General features: G+C 43.2%; 1 protein-coding gene across 2 annotated transcripts in view; it reads left to right on the top strand.

The window, feature by feature from the left end:
• The window catches only part of USP20 (ubiquitin specific peptidase 20), a 647,940-nt gene that overhangs the window by 392,622 nt on the left and 230,439 nt on the right, over window positions 1-24,879 (top strand). For both annotated transcript variants that reach the window (XM_085613993.1, XM_085613994.1), the window contains exon 17: window positions 23,607-23,787. In XM_085613993.1, the coding sequence (XP_085470119.1) occupies window positions 23,607-23,787 (181 nt within the window). The remainder of the gene's footprint in view (window positions 1-23,606; window positions 23,788-24,879) is intronic.

The following is a 24,879-nucleotide window of genomic DNA, read 5'->3' as shown; positions in this document are numbered from 1 at the left end:
CCAATCCGGCTTCTGAATCAACCACAGCACCGAAACCGCACTCCTTACTCCACCGACAACATCTGCTCCCTCCTCGACCAAAGTGAAACCGCAGCCCTCCTCCTGCTGGACCTCTCGGCTCCCTCCGATACCGTCTTCCACCACACCCTAATCACAAGACTCCACGAACCCTGCATCCACAACAAGGCCTAGACTGGATCCACTCCTTTCTTACCAGCCGAATGCAGCAAATCAGACTACCTCCATTCCTCTCAGAACCCACAGAGATCAGCTGCGGAGAGCCCCAGGGCTCCTCTTTGTGCCCAATCCTCTTCAACGTCTACATAGCCCCCTCGCTGCCATTGCCAGGAACCACGGGCTCAACAGTGTCATGACACCCAGCTGATTTCTCCCTCACCAACGAACCCACAGTCGCCAGAATCAACTTCCACAGCTGGATGCCACATGGATGCAAGATAGTTGCCTCGGCATCACACTGGACTCCTGGCTCTCAATCAACAAAAGAATCCCCTTCAAGCTCCTCACACATGCGTACAAAGCTCTCCACGCCGCAGGAGCAGCATATCTGACCCATGCCTCTCATTCCATGTACCTGACAGACACCTTCGCTCCGCACAACTGGCCCTGGCTACTGTCCCACGGATCCACAAGAACAGACCCGCAGGAAGATCCTTCTCCTACCTTGCCTCCAAGACCTGGAACACCCTGCCTCTCCATTTCAGTCAATCCCCTTCGCTAACCCAGCTAAAGAAGGATTTCAAGATCTGGCTTTTTGACTGAACCCCTGCGCCCAGACGAGTTAGCAGACCCCCGATCCTTGAGACCCTTACGGGTGAGTAGCCACACTATATAAACACCTGATTGATTGATTGATTGATTGAGAAGCACTGGGAGTACAGATTGTGCAACAGGCAGGTGGGCACTATAAGCAGAGGCTCTGTTCCAGAGGAGGCCGGGCTTTTTACAAAAACTAAGGTACTATGTCCTGCGCTCTACAAACACCCTAACGTTACCAGTAGGCCCTAAGAGGCAGCAATACAGGTCCTGTATTACATTCTTTCAACAGGCTATAGTCCATGTGTTCTCTGCACAGTCCATTCTACACAGCCGAGGTACAAGGTTCCACAATACAGCCTTTTAATAAAGCACTATGCACAGCCACGACCGATAATAGTATATCGCAATATTCGATATTAGTCATTTTTGCTCAGACTCCACTGTTTGGAGAAAACATGAATAAATGTAATGTTCAGAAAACATTTTCACTATGGGCAGCGAGAGTCCCAGCATTGTAAAAAAAAATCTAGAATCATAAAGCACTTTGACACTATACTAATAATGGCAATGAGCTATACAAAAGCAAATAAAATGGCTGAATATAAAACAAAATTCTCACAATATATGTGTTTATAATGGTCCAATAATGTCCTTTTGAATGTCTGGTAATAGTTTTACCCATTCAGCGTGGTTTATTATCATGTCCGCAGAAACACGTCATGACGTCATTGGACCAAAATACACTGCTGCTTGTTACGAACCAATTACATATTGAATGGCTGGATATTTCAGTCGCAAAGTCCATAGTTTACGAACTATAACAATCACATGGATTCATCACTGGGAAGCGCAGAGCATGCCTTACACATGAAATAAGGAATAGATAATGGGTAAAGGTCCTATGGTCCAACAATAAAAGCTTGGGTGGCCTTTGGCCTCTAGATATAGCATCATGCCATCAGAATATTCAGGGCCACAATACAGATCTGTCTGCTCTGTATCAGCTCTCTTTGCACATGTCACCAGAAGCCCTTTGTGATGCTAGTGGTCCTTATTCTCTACTTACCTCAAGGCAGAGGAGGCAATGGGTGCCATAACATAGCACCTACATGGTCAAGGCACTTGGGCGTGAATGGCCAGTTCGGGTCCAAGACCCTTGAAGGTTTCTCTGCTACATACAGGGGCTATAAAATCGAAATAAGATTGCAAAATGTCAGATTTATACTCTGGTTTGCAAAATCTTGCTTTTTTCGTTGTACCTTTACAGAAATCTGTTCACAATGTGTTTAGATAGTTATTTTCAAGCACGGAAGGATAAGAACGCTGGAAAATGGTCATGAATGTTGTACATGTGACATTAGAACACTATCGAAAAAACCTTCAAATGAATACCACAATTCAGTCAAACATTGAGAGTTTCTTTGTTTAATCAAAACACTCAATGGAACAAATAAGTTCCACGTCTGCGAAGTGTAATAAATGTGTTCACAAAAAGGTGACATAAAAATGCAGAATATGTGAAGGTAGGGGTGTTTTCGTCTTTGAGCAACATACTTTGAAGGTGACTGTAGGAAGATAGGATCCTTCTAGAATGGTTACCCCCTTTTTTGCCTGGTGTTGCTCTGTTTTACGACTAGTCTGACTGGGGTATTGCTAATCAGGACCCCGGTCACTGTGCTTTCTCCCTAAATTTGATAATGGTAAGTACTTTGGAACCTTCCCAATTGGCTACTTGTATATCCCTGTAAGTCCCTAGAATATGGTACTAAGTTACCCAGGGCATAGGTACACCAGGGGTCTCCCATGGTCTGCAGCATGTATTATGCCACCCGTGAGAGTCCACTGAAACTGTGACTACAGGCCTGCTATTGCAGCCTGTGTGAGCTGGTGCTAGCACCACTTACGAAAGATATACGTTTCCTTATATCTGAGGTCACTGCACTTAAAACCTATAAGTCACACCCCTTAGGCAGGCTTTTCAACCCTGAAGCCAGGTGCTAGGTTATAAGTGTGAGGGTGCCCTGCATGAGTGAGACACCCCCTACAAACACCGGAGTCGATTCTCCAGGCTTTGTAAGTGCAGTCAGCCATTTAATACATATTGTGGACATCAAGTCAATTTCAAGATGTCTAACTATATAAAGACTGTACCAAAACCGGTCATGTTTGGTATCAAACATGTTGGAACTCTACCCCAACACAGATTCCAGGGTTGGATTTAGGATCCCATGTACTGAAGGGCTTCCCTTGGGTGCCCCCCTGTATTCCTGGTACCAGCTGCCTTTCAGGGTCTAACAGCAAGCTAGTGCTGCTGTCGACCACCGACATGTTTCTGCCCTCCTGCAGCTGAGCTGAGCTCGAGCTATCGAAGGCAGAACAATAGGTTTCCTGCCACAAGAGGTAAGACCACCTCCCAGACAGGACTTAGGGCCAGATGTACAACCTGCAAAATAGCGCCTCACAAATTGCGACTCGCAATTTGCGAGGCGCAATTTGGCATGTACAGCAGTGTGTTTAACACTGTTTGCGATTCCGGATGGGGTTGCAAATTGCGAGGCTCATGAATACTAATGAGCCGCTCGCAATTTGCGAGCCCATTGGGAATGACAGGCCCTCCCAGGGATGGTGGCCTGCTGGGCTCTGCTTTTAAATAAAGCAGTTTTTTTTTAAATGCAGTCCGTTTTGCTTAAAGGAAAATGGGATGCATTTTTTTTTTTAAAGTAACGGTTTTGTTTCATTATTTAAGGGCAGGTAGTGGTCCCTTGGACCTCTGCCTGCCCTTAAAAAATATTTTTGGAGACAGTCACAAAGTGGAAGGGGTTCCCTGGGGACCCCTTCCCAATTGCGACAGCATTACCACCCTTGAAGAGGGTGGTAATTTGCAAGTGTTTTACTAACACAATTGCGGTCACAAAACATTCATACATTGCTTTGTGCTTTGTGGACGCAATTAAGAAGGGAATGCCACTTCCTAATAGCGACTCGTAATTCCTAAATAGCGAGTCGCAAATAAATTGCGACTCGCTATTTAGGAATTGTACATGGCACTGGGCCATTTTGCATGCGCAAACGGGTCGCAAACCTGTTTGTGCATGCAATTTAGGGTCGTACATCTGGCCCATAGTGTATTGGGCTGGGGTGTGTGCACTAGGCCAGCACCACCAGACTGCTTTGAAGGGCACATTTGGTGCCCTCCTTGCTTACTCCAGTTTGCGCCAGTTCAGGGAGCAGTTGGCTTCTGCTCTGGTGCAAAAACCTGACCAAACACATGGGAGTATTCTCCCCTCTGTCTAGCCCCTCCTGTGTGAGCAACCCTTGAATCTTTCCCACCCTTGTACCAGCGTACTTAAGGGTTTACCTGTGGGTGGCTATTCTGATTCGTCGTGGGACAAGATTCAAATCCAAAACCACTTCAACCGTCTGGGCAACTTGGACTTTGTTGGACTTCGCCTGGAACCAAGACTGCATCAAGGAAGACTCTTGCTGCTTCTGGTCTTGTTGTCCTACCAGTCTTCTGCATCATCTGTGCCTGTGCTTCATCCAGGTTCTTCTCCAGGCCTGTGGACATCAAAGACACCGGAAGTAATCTCCCTTGGAGTGAAGGAGGCTCTACTGTGCATCTGCAGGCACCTCAAACAAGCTGACTGGTCTGCTGCTCCTGTCGTCCTACTGACTCCGAAAGGCTCAGCAACACAGGTGGTGGTTCTGCAACTCCCTCGAGGCCTGCACTGTCTTCTCAGCAAGTTTGAGGCCAGTATCCCTCATCGGAACCACTGGAACAGAACTCCTGTGCGCCGCGTCGACTTACAATTGCCAAGGCTTGTTGACTGTGTCCTCTTGAGATCTTCGGGCAACAACAAGCTCCAGCCTCCAGCATCTCATCCGGCCCAGATCTTCATCCTCACTGTATTCTCTGCAGCGTGGGCCTGCATCTTTGGTGAGCTGCTCAAGGTCCTCTTGCAACTCCTGTGCCTTTGGCCAGTGGGTCATCTTGAGGGTCTTCTGTGGCTTCAGTAGGTTACACTGCTTGCTCGGGGCCTGCTCTGACTCTCCTGCACATGGTGAGTCCCTCAGACCTTGCTGGTCCCAATGCTGCACCTTTTTAGTTTACCACATCTGTTGCTGCTGCCAAAGCATGTTGGTGCTCCTGCTGGACACCGACCCACAGGTTCTTGACTTCCAACATGGAACAGCTCATGAAGGGCTTCTGATCTTCCACAGAGTCGCCTGGTCCTCACAGCTGCAGCGACAAGGTCACCGTCATCACTCCTCCATCTTCCGTCATCAGTGGTTATTGATCTACCGTGTCTCCTAGTCAATTCCGAGTGGCATAGACACTATCCCCTCCGCTTGCAGGTACTCCTCTTCAATAATCCACCCTTGAATTCCAACAGACTCTTTCACCTTCTGTGCCAGCAGCATCTTTGCTGAAGTCCTCCATTGTGATCTACGGCGGTTTACGACTTCACTTTGTACCTATGCACCTGGCTTTCCTGGTGTAGGGATCCTGATTCCTGGGGTATGCACGGGTGGGGTGACTCTCCATCCTTCTATCTACCCCAGGGTTTCCTCACCGTCCACAGGGAAGGGTCCTTCTTCTTAAAAATGGCAACTGCGACTTTCCCATTGACTTGTATTGAGTACGCGGTTCTGTGTTCACTACGCACACAGCCTGGGTACTTACCTCAGGACGTTCCTTGTGTCTCCAGCTCTTCTGAGCCTTCTGGTCCAAGTCCCGACTTTGGGCACAGATCTCATTCCACTTCTTTAGCATATGGTTTGGTCTTCCCCTGAAGACCACTATGTATTTGTGCTTACTTACCTGTTTACATTTGAAATATTGTGTTGATCTCTCTGGGTAGGAGATATACCAATGTGTTAGTGAGTGTGTATAATAGTGTGGTTCATTTTCATTTAAACTAAACTATATGATAAGTTATGGTAAAACAAGCTGCTTAACACTCCTCCTGGACTAAGCCTGAAGGCTGCTCTCCACAACTACCATTTGGAGAGCTTTCTATGGTTGTTTAAGACCACTAAAATCACCATAAGGGTTGTCTGGATTAGTGGAAGGTGCTTCACTCAAATAAGTGCGCACCATATACTAAGTCAGCCTCCTATAGTGACCGAAAAATCTGGAGGTTGTATAGTAATGAGTGCAAATAATTTATTTAGAAGGAGTAATTTATTAATCCAAGATACTTTACATTTTTTTTATAGCCTAGGAAGATGAAGCGCAATTGGTCGATAGAGAAAAAATGGAAGCTCTGACAAATAAGCCAATATATATAAATATAAACTAATTTCATGGATTGACTAGATAGAGCCTGGGGTAAAACATCACAAAGTGTTTTTCGAAGTAAGAAGCTTTCACTGGGTGTTTGGGTCATCTTAACGCTGTTCCGCACATTATTGTGTGTTTTTCAGATACAAATGACATGTTCTTTCATCTCAGCAGCAAGTCCCTCGATGGTTCAGTGTGTTCGTAGAGCAAAAAGCACAAAACCAGTGTGTGCAGGTGCTAGTGTGAGGCAAGAAGGAGACCAACAAATAGAGAAGGCCTTACCCGAGCTCGGCGGCACATGTTGAGGCGCATCCTCTGCTCATGGTCGGCTTCTACCGAGGGGTCGGAGGGCAGCAGTAGAGGTGCCTCTTCTGGCCTCTATGAACGCTCTTTCAGATAAAAAAAAAAAGGTCAGACATAAACATTTGCCTCCTGGCCTTGTTTCCGTATGTTTTATCTTTGGTGGAACCAGGCCGCTAAGTACAATTCTGGCAATTGAACTCAAAATATTGTTGCAGCAAATTGGCCTCCTGGCCTTGGCTCCGTATGGTTTCACTTTGGTGGAAGTGGGCCGCTAAAAACAATTCAGGTAATTGAACTGAAAATATTGCTACAGTGAATATTTAGCTCCGCCCCCCCTGCGTACAACCCCCGCCCCCACAGATGAGCCATGGTGAGGAAGTGCGCACACAGTCGCTGACAACAAATATGTTTCTTTTTGCTGGTGGCATCGGGAATCAATATAATAGCTGAAGTGAGAAGCCTGTAATTGTGCAGAAATGCTTGGGCCGTAATGAATGGCCCGGGCCTGGCTTTGATCCCGGGCAGTCTTTTTTTCATCGCTTTGGAAGCTGAACACAGGCAAACAGTAAAACGAACAGGAAACCAAGAAAAAAATAGTCCCTCAGATGACAGATAAGCAAAGACAAAAAGGCTGGTAGGCTTCTCTGCTAGCAAGCAACGATTTTTAATGGACACTGAAACTAACAGATGAGAAGCAGTGTGCGGGCTGTAAGCCCACAAACGAAATACAACAGGTCTCGAAGCTTGACTTAAAAATAAACACTCAAACTTGCAAAAGGAAGTTTATATGCATTCTGACCAAACAAATCAATCAAAGACACAATCATTTATGGGAATCCAGTCTCCTGCCCCTGGGATCAAACGCCTCAATGGGCTCCAGCTGGCGAGTCTGTCCCGTACTCTGATGCTTTACGTTGTATATTTTTAATCACTCACCAAACTCTACCTAGTTGTATAATTCACTCATACATACCCCTATACTCCTAGACCCACACATTCCTACACAAACCTACTCTGTACTACAACGCAACCAAATACACATTTTGTTTACATACCAGTAAAACACAAAACTCACACATTTAATCTCACATACTCCCACCCTTTACAAACCAAACCCTTTCAGTACCTTCTGTCTATTTCTAGCATTGCCCTTGCCACCCCCCAGGAACTCTTTCTTCAATCATCTATCGTACCGCTGTTCCACACAAGCTTCCTCTCCTTCTCACACACGAGCTGTGACAGCACTCCCTCCAGCAATGAGGTAATATCATCCCCCTACTCAGCATCAACCATCTCTTAAAATAAATATTTTCCCACTCTCACACTGCATAGTCTACTGTCACAAAACACCCCCCCTTCTCCATCAGCATACACAACTCACCTGTCCTTCACACAAATCCTACACCTTAAGTCACTAACAAAATACCAGATACTACCCCACAAAATTGAAATCAAACACACATACATAATTATCTGAACATAATTGCACACATTCAAAAACCCAACCTACCTACACATATCTACTCTTCTCTGAATACCTCCATAAATAACACATATTTAAAGCCATCAGTACCTAACACTCTCCATGCAGCAAATACACCAATCTCTCAATCCACAAACGCTCAAGTCACTCACATGCCTATCATCAATTGTGCAACTCGGAGCCATACAACATGACCCTCATGTTTCACCTCCAACCCTTAAGTATATGCAAAAGAAAGCAACACCACAACACTCTTCATAACGTTCCATCCCCATGTCTATCGCAAAACAAGCCTACCTTTCACACACAACTCCACAGCCTAACTCTTCAATTTTAAGCAGATTCACCACCATCTATAAACACACAACATGTCTTTTAAGCCTTTTGGCAGAAGATAATGATAGACAAAAGCAACACTTTATCTGTCATCCAACAGCTAACTCAACTAACAATAGCACACCTCCCACAACTTCAAAAGACAATGCTCCCACTCATGCAGCACAGTCTCACACCACCTCCAAAATAGATTATTTAGACTGCCTACTGATGCTTGTTCCATTTAAAAAACACAAGAACCTCATATCCGACCTATTAATAGACACAGCGCCTGATTACTTTTCATAACAGAATCATGGCTGGGGGAAGATATGGCAAAGGTATTGCTACTTGATACAAAATCGCATAGGCAAAAGGTGAGTCCGCTCAGCCATCATATTTAAAGAAGCAACAAATCTCACCAAAACTGAGGCTGTTTCATTACAAGGTTGTGAGGCCCTCCTTGTCAGTTACAACCCCACCCCAATGTTATCACTTACTTTCTCCATCCCTACAGAGCACCACCTAGCAACGCAACATTCCCAGTCACACTGCTAAACACTATATCTAACATATGCAGTATGTAGTAAATGTGTGGTACCAGATTGTAGTATGTTTCTTTAAGCATTATTAGTTGTATAGAATTGTTGGACTGTTAAAAATGTTCCCTGTTGCTAGGGGACATTCGAATGTATTGATTCATGTCTTTCAGCTGTGCTGTTGGAGCAGCGTGTTTCTCCACCTGCTCTGCATCCATGTAGCCTTGTAATAAAGATCATCAAGGTTCAACAAGTTTCCTCCCTCATCACTACAACCTTCTCACAATAAACTCAAACCTATGCATCCTTGGTGACCTCAAATTATAGTTTGACAAGCTTAATGTGCCACACCCCAGAGCAATCCTCCCTGGCCTAGACATACACAATCTACAAGAGCTTGTTCACAATCCCACACACATTTCTGGACACAAATTAGATGTTATCTTCGTCAACCCAGACCTAATCACGTTCCATGGAATTACTCCAGTCAGAAGGCCAGACCACTACCTTGTTGCCTTCCAACAGAAGACCCCTCAGCTCACGCCTACTAAAATTACCTTACCATCAGCTACATATCGACCTTGGAGCATGCTCAATTTGGAGGAACTAGTAGACCTGCTTACTTCCAACACAGATCTGGTTACAATCAATTCTGTACAGACACTCTATGGATGGCTCCAGAAAGCTTTTGATGTCTTAATTACTCTGAAAACATCTATGCATAACAAAAGAAAACAAGTCTCTTGGATGAATGCAGAGTTAAAAAAGCTAAAGAAACTTGCTACCCTTCAACAAAACTGGTTCAAAATAAAAACCCTCACGAAAAAATATGCCTTCACCGACACAACAGAATAAATATGTCAAGAATTGAAAAGGCAAAAAACTATACCATTCCAGTTGAAACCGCAATGCAAAGTGTTGATAAAGAATTTTGTAAAATACTCCCAAAATTCAGTTTTCTAAAATGCACAGAAGCTACCAATACCATTTCTCAAGAATTTTTTTGATCAACTGGCGAATCATTATTCAACTAAAGCAAACATGTTGGATTATTAATTAAACAACAAAAACCCCACAAGCCCCAACCTGTTTCCGGGAAAACACACCAGAGATAGGCATATACAGAATCTACGCTCTTTTAAAGAACTTTCACCTACTGATTTTCAGGATTTTGTCAAAGCGAGCAAGCCAGCTGGCTGTCCCTTGTCCACCTCAAATCTTCAAAAACATTCTGTTCTCAACTACAGCAGACATCCCAGTCAAAAAACTCATCAACAACTCCTTAATGACATTAGGTTTCCCAGCTTACTTTAAAAAAAGGCATAAATATGCCCTTTATTTAAAAAAATAATAAAAAAAAAATAATAATAATCTGGACAATCAAGACCTCGAGAACTACATACTCATAGCAAACAGACGTTGTGGCCGAACTTATAGAAGAACAGCGTTTGCCCAGATGTGAAAATTCATTGTAGAAAATTCCATAATTTCCAACTTCCAAACTGGATTCCGTCCAGGCAGGCACTGCATTGGTCCTAATCTCTGTCCTGGATGACCTTAAAAACACTGTAGCCCAGAATGGGGTTACTGCCCTTCTTCTCTTGGACCCTTCGGTAGCCTTTGACACAATGGATCATGACGCACTATTCTAAAGACCTGAGGAAGCAAGAATAGAGGGCATGGCTCTCATTTGGATCGCTTCGTACATACACAATAGAAGAAATATTATACATATTCTTGTGTTCTCTTCTAGACCATACAGCATTAGAACAGCTACGTGAAATCATTACTAGATCTGATTAATGGGGTTGACTTCTCCTGCAATAACTGCGCAGAAGATACATAGATGCTTCTGAAATTGGAATAGTTGACCAGTGGATGACATGGAGCGACTGCAAACTGAATGCCTCTGAAACCGAAACACTTACCTGTAGTGACCAGAAAACATATGACCCTGGCCTGACTAAGTGGGACCACTGCCAAAAGTATCTAAGGACGTGAGAAACCTCTGAATTTTCGTGTTCGCCAAGCTGTCAATGAATGCACAAGTGGATAAAGCTACTATATCACACTTTCTTACAATGAAAACACTGAGGTGCATCTTCCTGCACCAAGGATTCCCCCACAGGGTTCAAGCTACCATTTCTCTTGTCCATTCAAAAGTGGATTATGCTAATGGTCTGTATCACGGCTAACCCTTGTCAATTATGAGAAGATTACAGCGAATTCAGAACGCTGCCGCTTGGCTCCTCCAACACGTAAAGCCACAAGCACACATCCCCCCTGACTTCAGAGCCCTACACCGGTTACTAGTTGCCACAAGAGCCACCTTCATGCTGTTTTGTATCGCACACAAAGTAAAAGACCACTCTTCATCAGGAAGAAAATCACCAAATGCATATAACAAAGGAACCTGCTCTCGAGAATGGCACCACGCCTCAAAATTCCTACGTAAAAGAAAATGGGATTTGCTACCCACAAACATAAGTTCTACTGACAACCATCTCCGCTTCAGAAGATTAGTCAATAACTCGCTCTTCCGCACAGGACGACTATACTTACAACACAACAGTGTACCACAAAAGTATACGCAGACATGACAAATGATGCTTCTCACTGTATGGCGATTGAGTGATTGTAGGTTGAATTGTGCTTCCTGTTATAAGCAGATACATTTACGTAAGGGGAAAATGTATATCACACCACTAGATACATGTGTATATGACACCATGTCATAATTGCTGCTTCTATGTACATGTATGTGCATGTGTATAGGGGTTTATACCTGTGACTGCAACCTTAATAGATGCCATGTGTATATATGTATGTATTGGTTAATTATAGTGATTTGAAAAAATCAGCATGTGTGTGTGTGTTCATCCGACTAAATATTGCTGTTTCTGTGTACATATGGAAATATATATATAGTGGTTTACTCCAGCCACTAAACATTTACCAAGTGTCAAATGTATATATGAGTGTAAAAGTTAATTTTCATTTTTTGTAAAAAACAAAAATACAAACTTACATTTTTTTCCGTCTTGCCTCTCTGACTCATCCCAAACCTTTCTACTATGAACCCCCAAACATTCTTCGCAAACTTCACCCTCCTGAGCTGTCACCCAACTAATAAGCACACACAACCACTGCTAACAAAAACAACTTACTATTTCTCCTTTTCAGATCCATTCCAATCATTCTATCCCTTCTGTAAACTCTATTAAACACACAAGAAACCAAGCGATGAGACCTAACGCAACTAATGCACATGGAACACAAAACACCTACTAATAATCTGTTAGGTCTCAGTTTGGGTTCTGTAGTAGTGTGCTATTTGCCGTAAAGCACTTCAACGCTTTGTCAGGGGTAGAGAATGCTATGTAAATAAAATATTCAATTGCAATGTTGTTACTTTTGCAAAGATCTACAAATAACTCTGATCCCATACTGAATGCTCTATCTGCAAGTCTTCAACACTTGGTATCTAGAGTAAAAGAAATTCACTGTAATAAGCCAATGATTAAAGTGACGTTACAGTTAGGGGTAGTAATAATTTGTTACTTTCCATATTCTAAGAGAGTTGAGAATTAATTTTTGCCTAATTCATATATTAACCCATATATGGCAACCTACCTTTTCAATAAGATTTCTGTTACCGCTTCTGCCTATTATTCAATAATAGAAAACAACCAAAGAGGAGAAAGTAAGTATTGACCTGCCTTTTTCTAACAATCCAATTATTACTTCTTTGGTATATTATCCAAATATTTCAAGCAAAAGAGGAGAAAGTATTGGTAGCAGAAACAAATGTATGCTTTTCAAAGGATAAGATGAAAAAGAGAAAATTGAAAGGCAAAAAAATGCAGAGTTTGTAAACAACATGCATATAAAACAAACTTTACCGCATTGCCAAGAGATTCCTCTTCGTTGTTGAATACTATAAAAAGTCAGTCATGTGAATCCGATAACCACGAACACAAACGGCATAATGGGGCATTCAGATTCAGTTAATCCCAAAAATAATTAATCAAATCAAACTTATCTCTTGGCTTGTACACGGATGGGTAGGTAGAGGAAACAAAGCAATCTATACCTAATGATGCCGGCTTTTGTGCAGTGTCTGCAGTCTTAGATTTTATTATTTCATTTGATGAGTCAAACATTTAATTGATTAGATTTTTGTTTAATTCTTTGCAAGAAATTAAACCTTTGAAAAAAATTAGAAATAGTGATTTTAACGCTGTTAACATTCTGAATTCTTATTATGGTGCCTGCAGAGACTTTTGGAATCATGTGGGTCCTTCATGCAATCCTTGGACCTTATTGTTAATAAAAACCAAATCGCACACGATGACAATGGGGCAGAAGCCAAAAATAAATAAATCTTTTTATTGTGAAGGGGTTGATTTGTCAAGGGTTTCCTCTTTTTCCTATTTGGGAGTTTTATTTGATGAGAGGGGCTCCTGGACTCCCCAGTTAAGGGCAAAAAAACATGCAATGTCTAAGTCCATAGCTGCTATACAAGGTTTTGTATCCCAACTAGAAGCAAAGCTTTGCTCAAAATCTATAGATTTAAAAGTATTTCTATAGCAAGGTATGGGTCTGCGATTTTTGGGATACAAACTTGTAGTAGAACTTCAGCAAGTTGAAAATAAATGAATGAGATATCTCCTGGAGGTTCCCCAATCTACCCCGAGCTATGCTATTCACCAAGAGTTGGGTAGTGGTTTTGTTGAGGACCAAATTGGGCTAAATCCTGTGGTATGTTGGCTAAAGACATGGATGAATACAACATGTCAAGTCAACGCTGGGTAAATTGGGACGACCTGAACTTTTTGCCAGCCAGAAACGTTAATCAAAGAGGACCTGGCATGGGTTAAAGTACATTTTTTAAAGGTGCTGTCTGCAGAGAGAGAGGCGCTGGAGATTGTGAAACCTACGGTGAAAGCCCATTTCCTGTTACAGACAGTCCCATGGATAGAACCGTACTTGACATTTGTTACAAAACCTTTTCACCATTTTCTTCTAACCAGGTTCCGTTTTAATCTCATTTATTGTCTTTTAGCAGATGTACAGGGGTGGAGCAGGGTAAATGATTTAGGCCCCTGCACATGTGACAATTTTTCAACACAGGATACTATACATTTTATAATGTTTTGTGAGCATTTTAGCTCCACGAGGAGAAAGTTTTTAATTCCTATTTTAAAGGAGAGGCGTTTTGTGCAAGTTAGACCTGCTTTAGTATATTTGCAGCTGTTAAATAGTCCTTGGGAGATTTATAATGTTGCAAATTCTTTGGTGGCGGCAGTTAGACATAGCAAGAAAGGGTGCTAGAAATTTTAAATTGTTCAAAAGCACTATGATACCACAGATATTGTATGTAATACGATATTATAAATTCGAGTATTAAATTTCCTTGTGTAGTATTCTCAATGTAAATTATCCTGTGTAGGGGCTAAACTCAGTATTTGAGAGTTCAAGATTTCAGGAGCAGTCCTTCCAGCGCATGGTCCATATGGAATACTACACAAGGAAATTTAATACGATCGTAAACAAATTTGGTCTATAAAGGAGCAAACAAGTATTGACTTCAGTCTTGAGGGAACATATAAAGAAGACTTCTATAAAATATTTTTTCGCCCTGAAGAAGTCCGTAAGGACGAAACGCGTTGGCTACGCAGATTTTAAAAGAAGAAAATTGAATAAAGAATTTCGAAAAAAGACCTGCTGAATGGATCAATGTTGTTTGACTTTATAATATCGTATTACATACAATATCTGTGGTGTGCTGGATCATAGTGCTTTTGTTCATGACTCCTTTGGACATTTAGAGGTATTGAATCTCAGATCCCTAGCACCCTAAAAAGCTAATATAAAATCCTCTTGACCCCACTAAATAATAAGTGCAGACAGAACTGCCTCATACCTCATTGTTGTGTGTTTGCTTTTTTAAATTTTAAATTGTTGATTGATTTTTTTATATTGATATAACAGTTTTTGTTACCTGACCTATGAATTATGAGTCAGCTCCTTTTTACCGGTGCACTTTTACTGTTTTTACGTAGTATATTTTATTGAACCTAAAATGTATTAAAATCATTTTATGTACTCTTCATATGAAAATTGTTGTTTGTGGTGTACTTTTATGGCTTTTGCTAGCCGAATAAAGTGGTTTGAACTGAACTGGTAGACTATTTAGAGTAATTTCTTTATTCAAAGGTAAATGCGAATCCTGTTTTTGAATTTTTTTTATGTCATGGTTATTTCCCTTGGGAAAATGGTCTATAAGACAGTAATTGTATTCCATTGGAGTGCTTACTAAAGGGCGCAACAGCTACCTTGGAGCCAGGAGGGAGGTCAGTATCAAACCTGCAGCACAATGAAGAATTGTATACCTCCACTATTGGAGATGATATGACACTCTGGGAGTGGCTTTACCAGAACATTGAAAAGTCTGATTCCGGTCAGACAACACAATGCAGAGTTTAATGCAAAAATAAAGTTCTTATACTGGAAAATGGCATGGATCTCTACAGAGCCACAAAATGAGGTCTTTATACTCTTTAAAGGCACAAATCATAAGTCTGCAAGAAAGTTGGCCCATAGTTGATTTACAATTAAACAATGTTTATGTACTTAATTGCTCTGCGAAAAATTCCAGGAAAGGACATGACAGCGGAGGATTTAGAATCTTACTGTCCACAAGTCATAAATGGTCCTATCACCTTTTTAACTGTTCTCTTAATCTAGCACAGTGTGTGAAATTAATTATTAAAACGCCTGATAGTCTATAAAAAAACATTCTTGATTAATGTATATCTGCCCACAGGTCCCAAAGCACCTCTCTGATCAGATCTATATTGGCCTTTACAGCTACAATCATTGAGTCTGAAAAAACATAATTTTACACTTAAGGTGGGTGGTTTTAATGCCAAAGTTTCTAATCAATCATTAGAAGATTTAGCCGACAAAGAAAAATATCTTTTGGTCATTCTTGCTAAAGGGCTGATAAGCGAGGATTAATAATTTTAGTAGTTGCGAGGGGGCCCATGAAATGGCCAACTTGAAAAAGATATTCCTGCATACTGTACTTACTGTATTAAAGGGTCAGCTAAAATTGATTAGTGTTTCTTCTTCTTCTGCATTTGGCTCTCTGTCAGACCTGAATATGATCGAAAAGACCTGCAGCGATCAAAGAAAACTACAATTTCGAGTCACTATTTCTCTGGGAAATGTATTCCCATGGTGACAGTGTATTTACAGAAATCAATCAATGAGACCATTTCTAAAGTGCATAGGAGTGTCCCGGCACGGAGAGAAAAAACCCAGCAGCCACCCTGTCTCTATCGCAGTGACGCGCCATGCTCAAAAACATTCCATATAGCCAGGTTTTCAGGGATTTTCTGAATAGACTTTGAGACCTCATCTTACGAAGATGCGGTAGAAGATGATTCCACACCTGGGCCGGGAAATTTATGCACCCGCCACCTCTTATGTCTTATTCTCTGGACACAGCGCAGACCAGCATCGGGAGATCAGAGTGTTCTGGACGGATGGTAATGCCTGAATCTATCTGAGAGGTATCATGGACCCGAACCATAGAAGGCTCTGTGTGCCAGGATTAGGGTCGTCAAGAGGATCCTCTCCTTGACTGGCAGACAATGGCGCTCCTTCAGACGGGGAGAAACCGCTGACTGTCTAGGGATTGTTCAGAGTAGCCTCGCAGCTGAAGGTAAGATGGCAAACCCGGGGACAGAGCGTTAGCATGGTCAATGCGCAAAGTGGCAAGGGCATGAATCGCTGTTCTCTATACCTGGATAGAAAGCAAGCCCAAAAACGTTTTTAGCCATCCTAATAAAGCAAAACATAAGCTGACTACTATGAATATCTGAGGACGCAAGGTCCAATGGAGATCCATCCCAGCTCCCAAGTTACAGGTCAGGGTGGTCGGAGGGGGAGGAGTCGGCACACTCCGGCCAGCAGTCTGGACCCCATCGAGGAGAGGGGGAGCTAGACAGCAGGGTCACCATTCTCCCGATATTGCACTGAAGGCTGCTGGCCTACATCCATTCAAAGACCGCTTCCTGATAATTATTAAAGGCAATATATGCCTCGGATGTGTCTGCCATAGAATAAGAGCTGCGTGTCATCAGGATAACAGACCGTCAGGCTCCAAAAGTTTCCACTAATGGGGCTAGAGGAGCAGTGTAAATGGTAGAGTCAGACTCGGCGTGCCAAATTGGAGATTTTGTATATCCGAGTGTGGGGCTCGAATCAAACGGATGGTTTCGCTGCATTCAAATAAAATAATGAATCTGCGTTATCTGTTACCAAAAGCAAAAGATGGCAATTAGGAGAGGATGTGGCTTAACGATCAGAGATGTCGACTTTGGAGCTGGGTATCCAGGTTCGTGTCTCGACATCGACTCAACATCCCATGATTCTGGGCAAATCACTTAATCATCTCATGCCTATGGACAGCACCTGCATGCCCTCACGGGTGATTAGCCACGCTCTGCAAATCTGAGTATTTATGGCATAGTTAATTCAACCAGAAATGTATTTGAAGAATATGTATTTTAAGTAAGGGTCCTAAAATGTATAAGTCATCCAAGTGAAAGACAACTCTGACGGGTAGCCAGCCCGAATGCAATCTTTCTGAAGAAATCAATAGATCACTTTGGAAACAGTTTATTGCTTTCTCCACAGTCAGAGGGAAAATAATAAGTACCCTAAAAAAGAAGGGGAACTGGGCATCAAATTACCTTTAAGAAATCTTAGGCAGAGCGTCTCTGGATATGCCTGGGTAAAGCTGTGGTCTCTAAAACTATAAGGCAGCTAGTCCAACATAATTGCAGAAATATGCGGAAATAAAGTGGTAACCAAACCCATTCCCACTACTAACCAAAAGTGGGTGCATTATTTTGCAAATCTTTGATTCTAATACCCCTGGTAATTCTAAAATCAGCTTGCCTAATTGTTTTTTCACTAACGGTAAATATGGGCCACCGTCTGCAAAACCAACTGAAGTGTTGATTTTGAAAGCCAGATCAACCGGGGCCAAGGATACCTCTACCTGCAGATTCCTCACATGTAGAACAACCCCAGGTGCCAGACTTGATCCAGAAAACTTCAAAACTCCGAAGTCACAGGCAGGGGGCACCGGTCTCATTCAACGCCCGAAGTGACACCTGGCAGCGTCACTCAGGCCATCACAATGACGTTAGTTCCCTTTTTTATGCGCCTTCGACGCGGATCGGGAGTTTTACTCTCTGAGGAGTTTCCTCACAGACATGTCTCCTCCCAAGAAATCAGGGTTCAAACCCTGTAGGGATTGTGAGGGACAGAGGTCCATTAAGGACCCCTACTCAGTTTGCCTTTGGTGTCTGGGATTAGCTCATGGTTCCCAAACCTACTCTTCTTGCCTCAGCGTGCGCCTGAAGGCCAGAAATGAGCGGCAAGCCAGGCTCATTAAAGCCAGGGCCATTAAGGACCATATACATCACGAATGGTTGAGATAACATTCTAGGTCACTGTTGTCCTCCTCAGCAGGTAAGGGAAAGTAGAAGCATAGGAGGTCGAAGAAACCCTCAAGGGGTAAGTCTCCTTGTTCCTCTCCGTCTTCCACAGGACCTTCATTGTCAGAGCCTGAGTTAGCCAGAGTTTTGTGCTCTCCACTGTCTGTTGATGGAAGCCTTGGGGGATGTTTCTCAGTTCAGGTGGAACTTTCAGCTGCATTACACGTTTCCCCCCATACCATTGATTCCTCGAGTTCTCAGAAAGATTTACTGAGGCCAGGCCCAAGTCATTCTCGTCGGTCCAGATTGGCCTGGTAGGGTGTGGTTTGAGAACCTTTCCACATGTCTCACGCTTTGCCTCTCACTCATGCTGGACCATCTCTCTTAGTCGTGGGGGGGATGGTTATGCACCCCAATCTCTGAGGCCTCTACTTACATGCTTGGAGATTGATTGAGGACAACTGAGCTCCTTTCAGCTGCCATCCAAGGTGGTAGACATAATCTTCTGGACACGTAGCCCCTCCACTAAGTCTGCTTGCTGCCAGATCTCTGTACTGGGGTGAATGTATGACATTGTTCTGCATTCTGTCCATCAATTCTTCTTTTTGCATTTGATACCCCGAGTGGGACGGGTATGCCCAGACGTGGGTCCTGTGCTCTCTATGCCACTGAAGTCAAGCTATCCTGGCTGATGAGGGATGAAACCCTGAAACCGGTTCTAGGATGCTTGTTTCCAGTCCAGGAAGGACCTGGCCTGGCTGTTCGGGCTGGACTGTTCCCATTGGGCGCAGGATCAAGACTGATTTGCATATGGCTGGTTTCAAACTGGAATGGCATAATGAGCAAAACAAAATGATGGGTTTAGGCCCGATCTCTCTTCTGTATGACATTGTTCTGCATTCGGTCCATCAATTGTTCTTCTTGAATTTGTCACCCTGAGTGGAACAGGTATGCCCAGACGTGGGTCCTGTGGCTCTCTATGCCACTGGAGTCAAGCTATCCTGGCTGATGAGGGGTTAAACCCCGAAACCGGTCCTAGGATGCTTGTTTCCAGTCCAGGAAGGACCTGGCCTGGCTGTTCGGGCTGGACTGTTCCCATTGGGCGCAGGATCAAGACTGATTTGCATATGGCTGGTTTCAAACTGGAATGGCATGGTGAGCAAACAAACAATGGATTTAGGCCCAGATCTCTGTTCTGGGGTGAATGTATGACATTGTTCTGCATTCTTTCCATCAATTGTTCTTTTTGCATTGCTCCCGAAGACGGGCCATCTTTGTTGTGCGTTGTACAGACAGTGATTTCGACCCTTTGCGGGCCAAGCTGTTGCAGATTTTGATATATGCGCTTTCCCTTGCTCAGAGGATTTGTACAATTGGGACTTTGAAGGGGGATTTGGCTGCTTTGTTTGCATTCTTGTGGCTGCCGGACAAGCTCTCTCTCTTTAAGTCCCTCATTGTCGTATGTTTCCTCGAAGGTTTACCAAACATGTATTGTGGTTCCCTAGTGGAGCTTGAATTTGGTTCTTACCTTTTTGATGGGGATTCTGTTTGATCCCCTTCATAGTTATACTTTAAGAATGTTACTTCCAAAAAAGTGTTTTGCACTTATGCTAGAAGGATTTGTGTGCTGGAAGCCCTTAGCTGTCACCCTCTTTTCACTTCTTTTTTTCCAGATAAGTTGGTGTAGTGAACCAAAGCTGCTGTCCTTCCTATGGCGGTGACCCCTTTCCAAATCAATGAGTTTATAACCTCTTCCAGCCTTCTACTGTCCCCATAACCTCTCTTCCCCCAATCCTATGAAAGATGAGGAACGGTTTTATCGGTTGGGTCATAGTTTGGCCGGTAATTACTACCTGGACTGCAATAAGGATTTTCAGTAGGACAATCCGCTCTTTGGCAGAATAGAGAATCATCTATCATGTCATTGCCTCACCTCCCCACCCCATAACAACTTGGTCTGAATTTACCCCCTTTGATCTGGCCACATCTCTCAAGCAGTTGGATAAAACTAAATCTGGTTCCCCACTTGACCCCTGCCCAGCCAGGTTTTTTAAAATACTAGCACCACCGCTCAATCCGGCCCTAAACCAGCTTTGGAACACCTCGCTGGAAACTGCCAGCTATGCATCTAGCTGGAAGACTGCTATTGTTCAACACATTCTTAAAAAGGAGAAAGCAGACCCCACAGTTTAGAAAATTTTTAGACCTATCTCCCTCCTGCCAGTACCTGCTAAGATTCTCGAAAAGGAAGTGCAAAAACAGTTATCAGCATTCCTTGAATCCAATAAACTTCTCCATGATACCCACTCGGGATTTAGAGCAGGATACAGCACGGAGACGGCTCTACTTGAGGTAGCAGAAACTGTCAGGGTAACTATGGATAAAGGGAACTGTGCGATGCTGGTGTTATTGGATCTCTCGGCAGCATTCGACACAGTCTCTCATAAGATCCTTCTAGACAGGCTTCAACATTTAGGAGTAACTGGGACCGTCTTGGCTTGGCTCAGCTCCTTCATGGAAGGCCGCACACAGAGAATACGGCTACATCCCCACACCTCTGGCTCACGCCCTCTGATATGTGGAGTACCTCAGGGTTCGGCACTCAGCCCAACCCTTTTTAATGTCTATCTTGCCCCCCTCGCCACTTTGGTAATGAAACACAGAGTTGATGTTATTTCATATGCTGATGACACGCAGCTTGTGTTTTCCTTCAAAGCTTTCTCAGAGGCCGTCTTCTCAAACTTTAGGCAGTGTCTCTTGGATGTCAGCTAACTACCTAAAGCTGAATACAGACAAAACAGAGGTGTTATTTTTCAACCAGCCCTCTCCCCCACTATCTCATCTCTGGTGGCCTATAGAACTTAACCCTTCACCCCTTCCAGTCTCATCTGCTAGGAATCTAGGGTTCAAACTAGATACCTCCTTGTCATGCAAGACCCAAATAAGCCAAGTCTCCTCTTCCTGCTTTTGGAAAATGAAGGCCCTCCAGAGATTCCTCTACTTTCTACCAGTGGATTGTAGAAAAACAATAGTCCATGCAGTAATCACATCACAACTTGGTTATGCAAACAGCATGTACTTGGGGCTGCCACCATACTTACTCAGAAAACTGCAAATGATGCAGAATGCGGCAGCCAGGCTCATTAGAAACATTCCACTCAGACATCGAATATCCCCCCACTTGCGCAGTCTTCATTGGCTGCCTGTCAAGAGAAGATCTGAATTTAAGGCACTAACTCTCGCTTACAGAGCACTCAATGATATTGGCCCACAATACTTAAAGAAGAGAGTTCGTAAATACCTTCATTCTAGGACCCTAAGATCTAATAACCATGAGTGCCTTATCATCCCCCGTTTCTCTAAATCTAGAATTGGAGGACAATCTTTTTTCCGTCAAAACTGCAATCTTATGGAACTCCCTGCCTGATCATATTAGAAAAGCCAAATCTGAACCCATTTTTCGGAAGGCTTTAAAGACTTGGCTCTTCAGTCTCCCGTAATAAACTAGGGACTGATAACTCTTACAAACTCTGACAAAGGATAACTCTAAATCACCTCTCACCGTGTCCGCAAGCGCCGGGACACCCCCGTTGGGGGTAGCTGCGCGCTATATAAGAGTAGAAATAATAAATAATAATAATAGGGAAGGCAGTGCATAGAGGACTCTCTTTCGAAGGACCATCCTCGGCATGAAGACCTGCTTCGCTGCAGCCGAGAAAGAAGTTCCAGATGGCATCTGAGCCCCTTCCATTAGGGCTAATTCGACCACTTCTGCACTCTGAACCATTTATCAACTCTGCGCCTTGTTAGGGTATTGCTATGAAATCTGTTCGACAGGTGAGGGCTCTGCAGGTAGAAGTATCCATCAGAAAAAAAAGTTACTTACCTGTTGTAACAATCTTTCTGGTGAATGCTCTTCTTACCTGCAGATTCCTCATCGACCCTCCCTCATCCGCATTTGATGTAGGAGTTATAGGGAAAAGTAAAAAGATCCCAAATCATATTTTTGGGTATTTTATGTCTAGATCAAGGTCAAACTGTCCTCTCGCCTTGAAGGCTTGAAAAACACTGCCGGAAACAGACATTGTTGCTCTGAGACGGGCACCTTATGACCTCAGTGATGCTGTCTGATGTCACTCTTCACTTCCGGCATTGACCGAGAGCGGCTCTCGTGCCTGCTGGTTGAGAGCTTTGCAGTTTTTCCAGAACCAGTCTGGTGCCTTGGGTTGGTCAACAGGTGAGGAATCTGCAGGTAGATAGCCTGCACTAGAAAGATATTTACCAAAGGTAAGTCACTTTTTATTTTGCTCTCAATTTATTTTTACATAATTTTCCTATTGCTTATATTCTGGAGAAATTCTAACCTCCTGGATTGCTCACATTGTACCGTTTTAAAATTCCCCCCCAGTTTTGGATGTGTGAAGTAAACTATTGGCATTAGCAGTGAATCTTCCTTGAATTTATCTGGAAAATATTGCGCTAACTGTGCTCATTGTATGTCTTGAAAGCTACACAGGCAATTAATTTGGAATTTGACCTGAATAATGCTCATCTGATAAGTTTGGCTGCATATATATGCGCTAGGGTTTTTCGGTTGATCCACTGTGAGAAAAACTCTTTCAGAGAACTGCTCCGAATAGAAATTTATGATCGGAAGCACATGGATAGCATATTTGGAAAAAATCTTTCACATGCTATAGAATGGTTTTGTGTATTGCAGACCCTACTTGAGTATTTGACAGTGGCTCAGCTGAAGTCCCAACTAAAGATACTCTCTCCCAATTTGAATTTAGATACTGAATTTTGTTCACTAATTGGTAAATACATATTTATTACCTTCAATGCTCATGTAAAAAAAAGTTTTTGGACATTGAATTTAGATCCCTGGGGTAGTCATATTTTTTTAATGCCAAGAGTGAATGATTTAGCATGAAGAATGATTACTAGTGCATGGGAAACATTGCCTTTTAAAGATCGATTTTGTTAACTGTAATAATGATGTACAAGATCTTATTTTCTGTATGTCCAGCATTGTATTTTATGCGTTGATAACTTCTGAAACCACTTTCCTAAATGTATTATATCTTCAGTAGAAAAGGGTTGATAATTTATTATGTTCCCTCAAAAGGAAATAAGTTTTAAAATATTTTACTTTTTTAAACGTTTTTCATCTTTATGTTGAATTTGTTCTTGTGATTATATTGATGTAATTATCTTCTGTATTTTATTATTTTTGGATATCTGACAAGTTCCAAATCAAGAAAACCTTTAAACAACCGATTAGGCTAGTGACCCTCAAACAATAGATGCTTGACAGCATCTTTTTAAAGAAAGATTTGCTGGAACTGTCTGCAGGGTAACAAATGTTGTCTCCTTCACCTCCTCAGATCCTGTGTGTTCACCTGAAGCGCTTCCGCCATGAGGTGATGTACTCTTTCAAGATCAGCAGTCATGTGGCATTCCCTCTGGAAGGACTTGACCTCCAACCATTTTTGGCCAAGGAGTGTGTCTCCCATGTCACCACTTACGACCTCCTTGCTGTCATCTGCCACCATGGGACGGCTGGAAGTAAGTGCGCTGCCAATGGCGTCTATTGTTGTCAACCATTCTCCTAAAGGTACAATTAGACTGGAATGCTTGTAGCCAAGGAGCACTAGACTCCTACATATGTTTCAGTTTCACTGCAGCCTGATTGCTGTATGCCCACCCAGTTTCTGCATTCCCTTCAGTAAGGGCCTTCACCTATCCAGCCTGCTTATTCCTGACACTACAGGCCCCCAGTCTTATTATTCCTTGTAGTAAGAACCTTCACCTACCTAGTCTGCTTATTCCCTGTCGCATGGACAGTCACCTGCCCAGTCAGCACCTTCCCTGCGGTAAGGACTCTCTCCTACCTGCCCTGCTCATTCCCTACAGTAGGACCCTCACCTACCCAGTTTCTGCCTTCCCTACAGCAAGCGCCCTCACCTACCCAACCTGCTTAGTCCCTACAATAAGGACCCTCAGCCGCCCAGTCTGCTATTCCCTGTAGTAAGGACACTCACCTACCTAGGCTTCTTATTCTCTACAGTCAGGACCCTGAACTATCCAATCTGTCCATTCAATTTAGTCGGCAGACTAGTCCACCAAGTCGACTAATTCCATTCAGTAAGGAACCTCTCTTGCCCAGTCTGCCCATTCACTCTATTAAAGAGACTGGTCCACTGAGTTGGCTGATTCAATTCAATAACAATCTTCACCTAACGAGTCCATCTATTCCATGTTGTAAGGACCCCTAACTACCTAATCTGCCCATTCCCTGCAGTAAGGACCGTGAACTACCCATTCTGCCCATTCCCTTTAATAAGGACACTAGCCAATCGAATCGGCTCATTCCATTCTGTAAGGACTCTTCCCTACCTAGTCTGCCCATCTCCTGCAGTAAGAACCCTTACCTACCCAGTCTGCCCATTTTCTATAGTAAGGACACTAGCCCACCTTGTCTGCCATTCCATAAGTACCCTCCCCTACCCAGCCTGTTCCCTGCAGTAAAGTCCCTGAACTCCCCAGTCCAGCCATTCCCTGAAGTAAAGAGTCTCACCTACCCAGTGTGCCCATTCTCTGCATTGTACGGCTTTATACTTCCCAGTAAAAATTGTGCGTTTGTTGGACAAAATAAGC

The sequence above is a fragment of the Triturus cristatus genome, chromosome 1_2, assembly GCF_964204655.1.
Source record: "Triturus cristatus chromosome 1_2, aTriCri1.1, whole genome shotgun sequence".
NCBI classification, from domain to species: domain Eukaryota; kingdom Metazoa; phylum Chordata; class Amphibia; order Caudata; family Salamandridae; genus Triturus; species Triturus cristatus.
The sequence above is the reverse complement of the archived record's forward strand: the minus strand, read 5'-3'. Positions and strand labels throughout refer to the sequence as shown.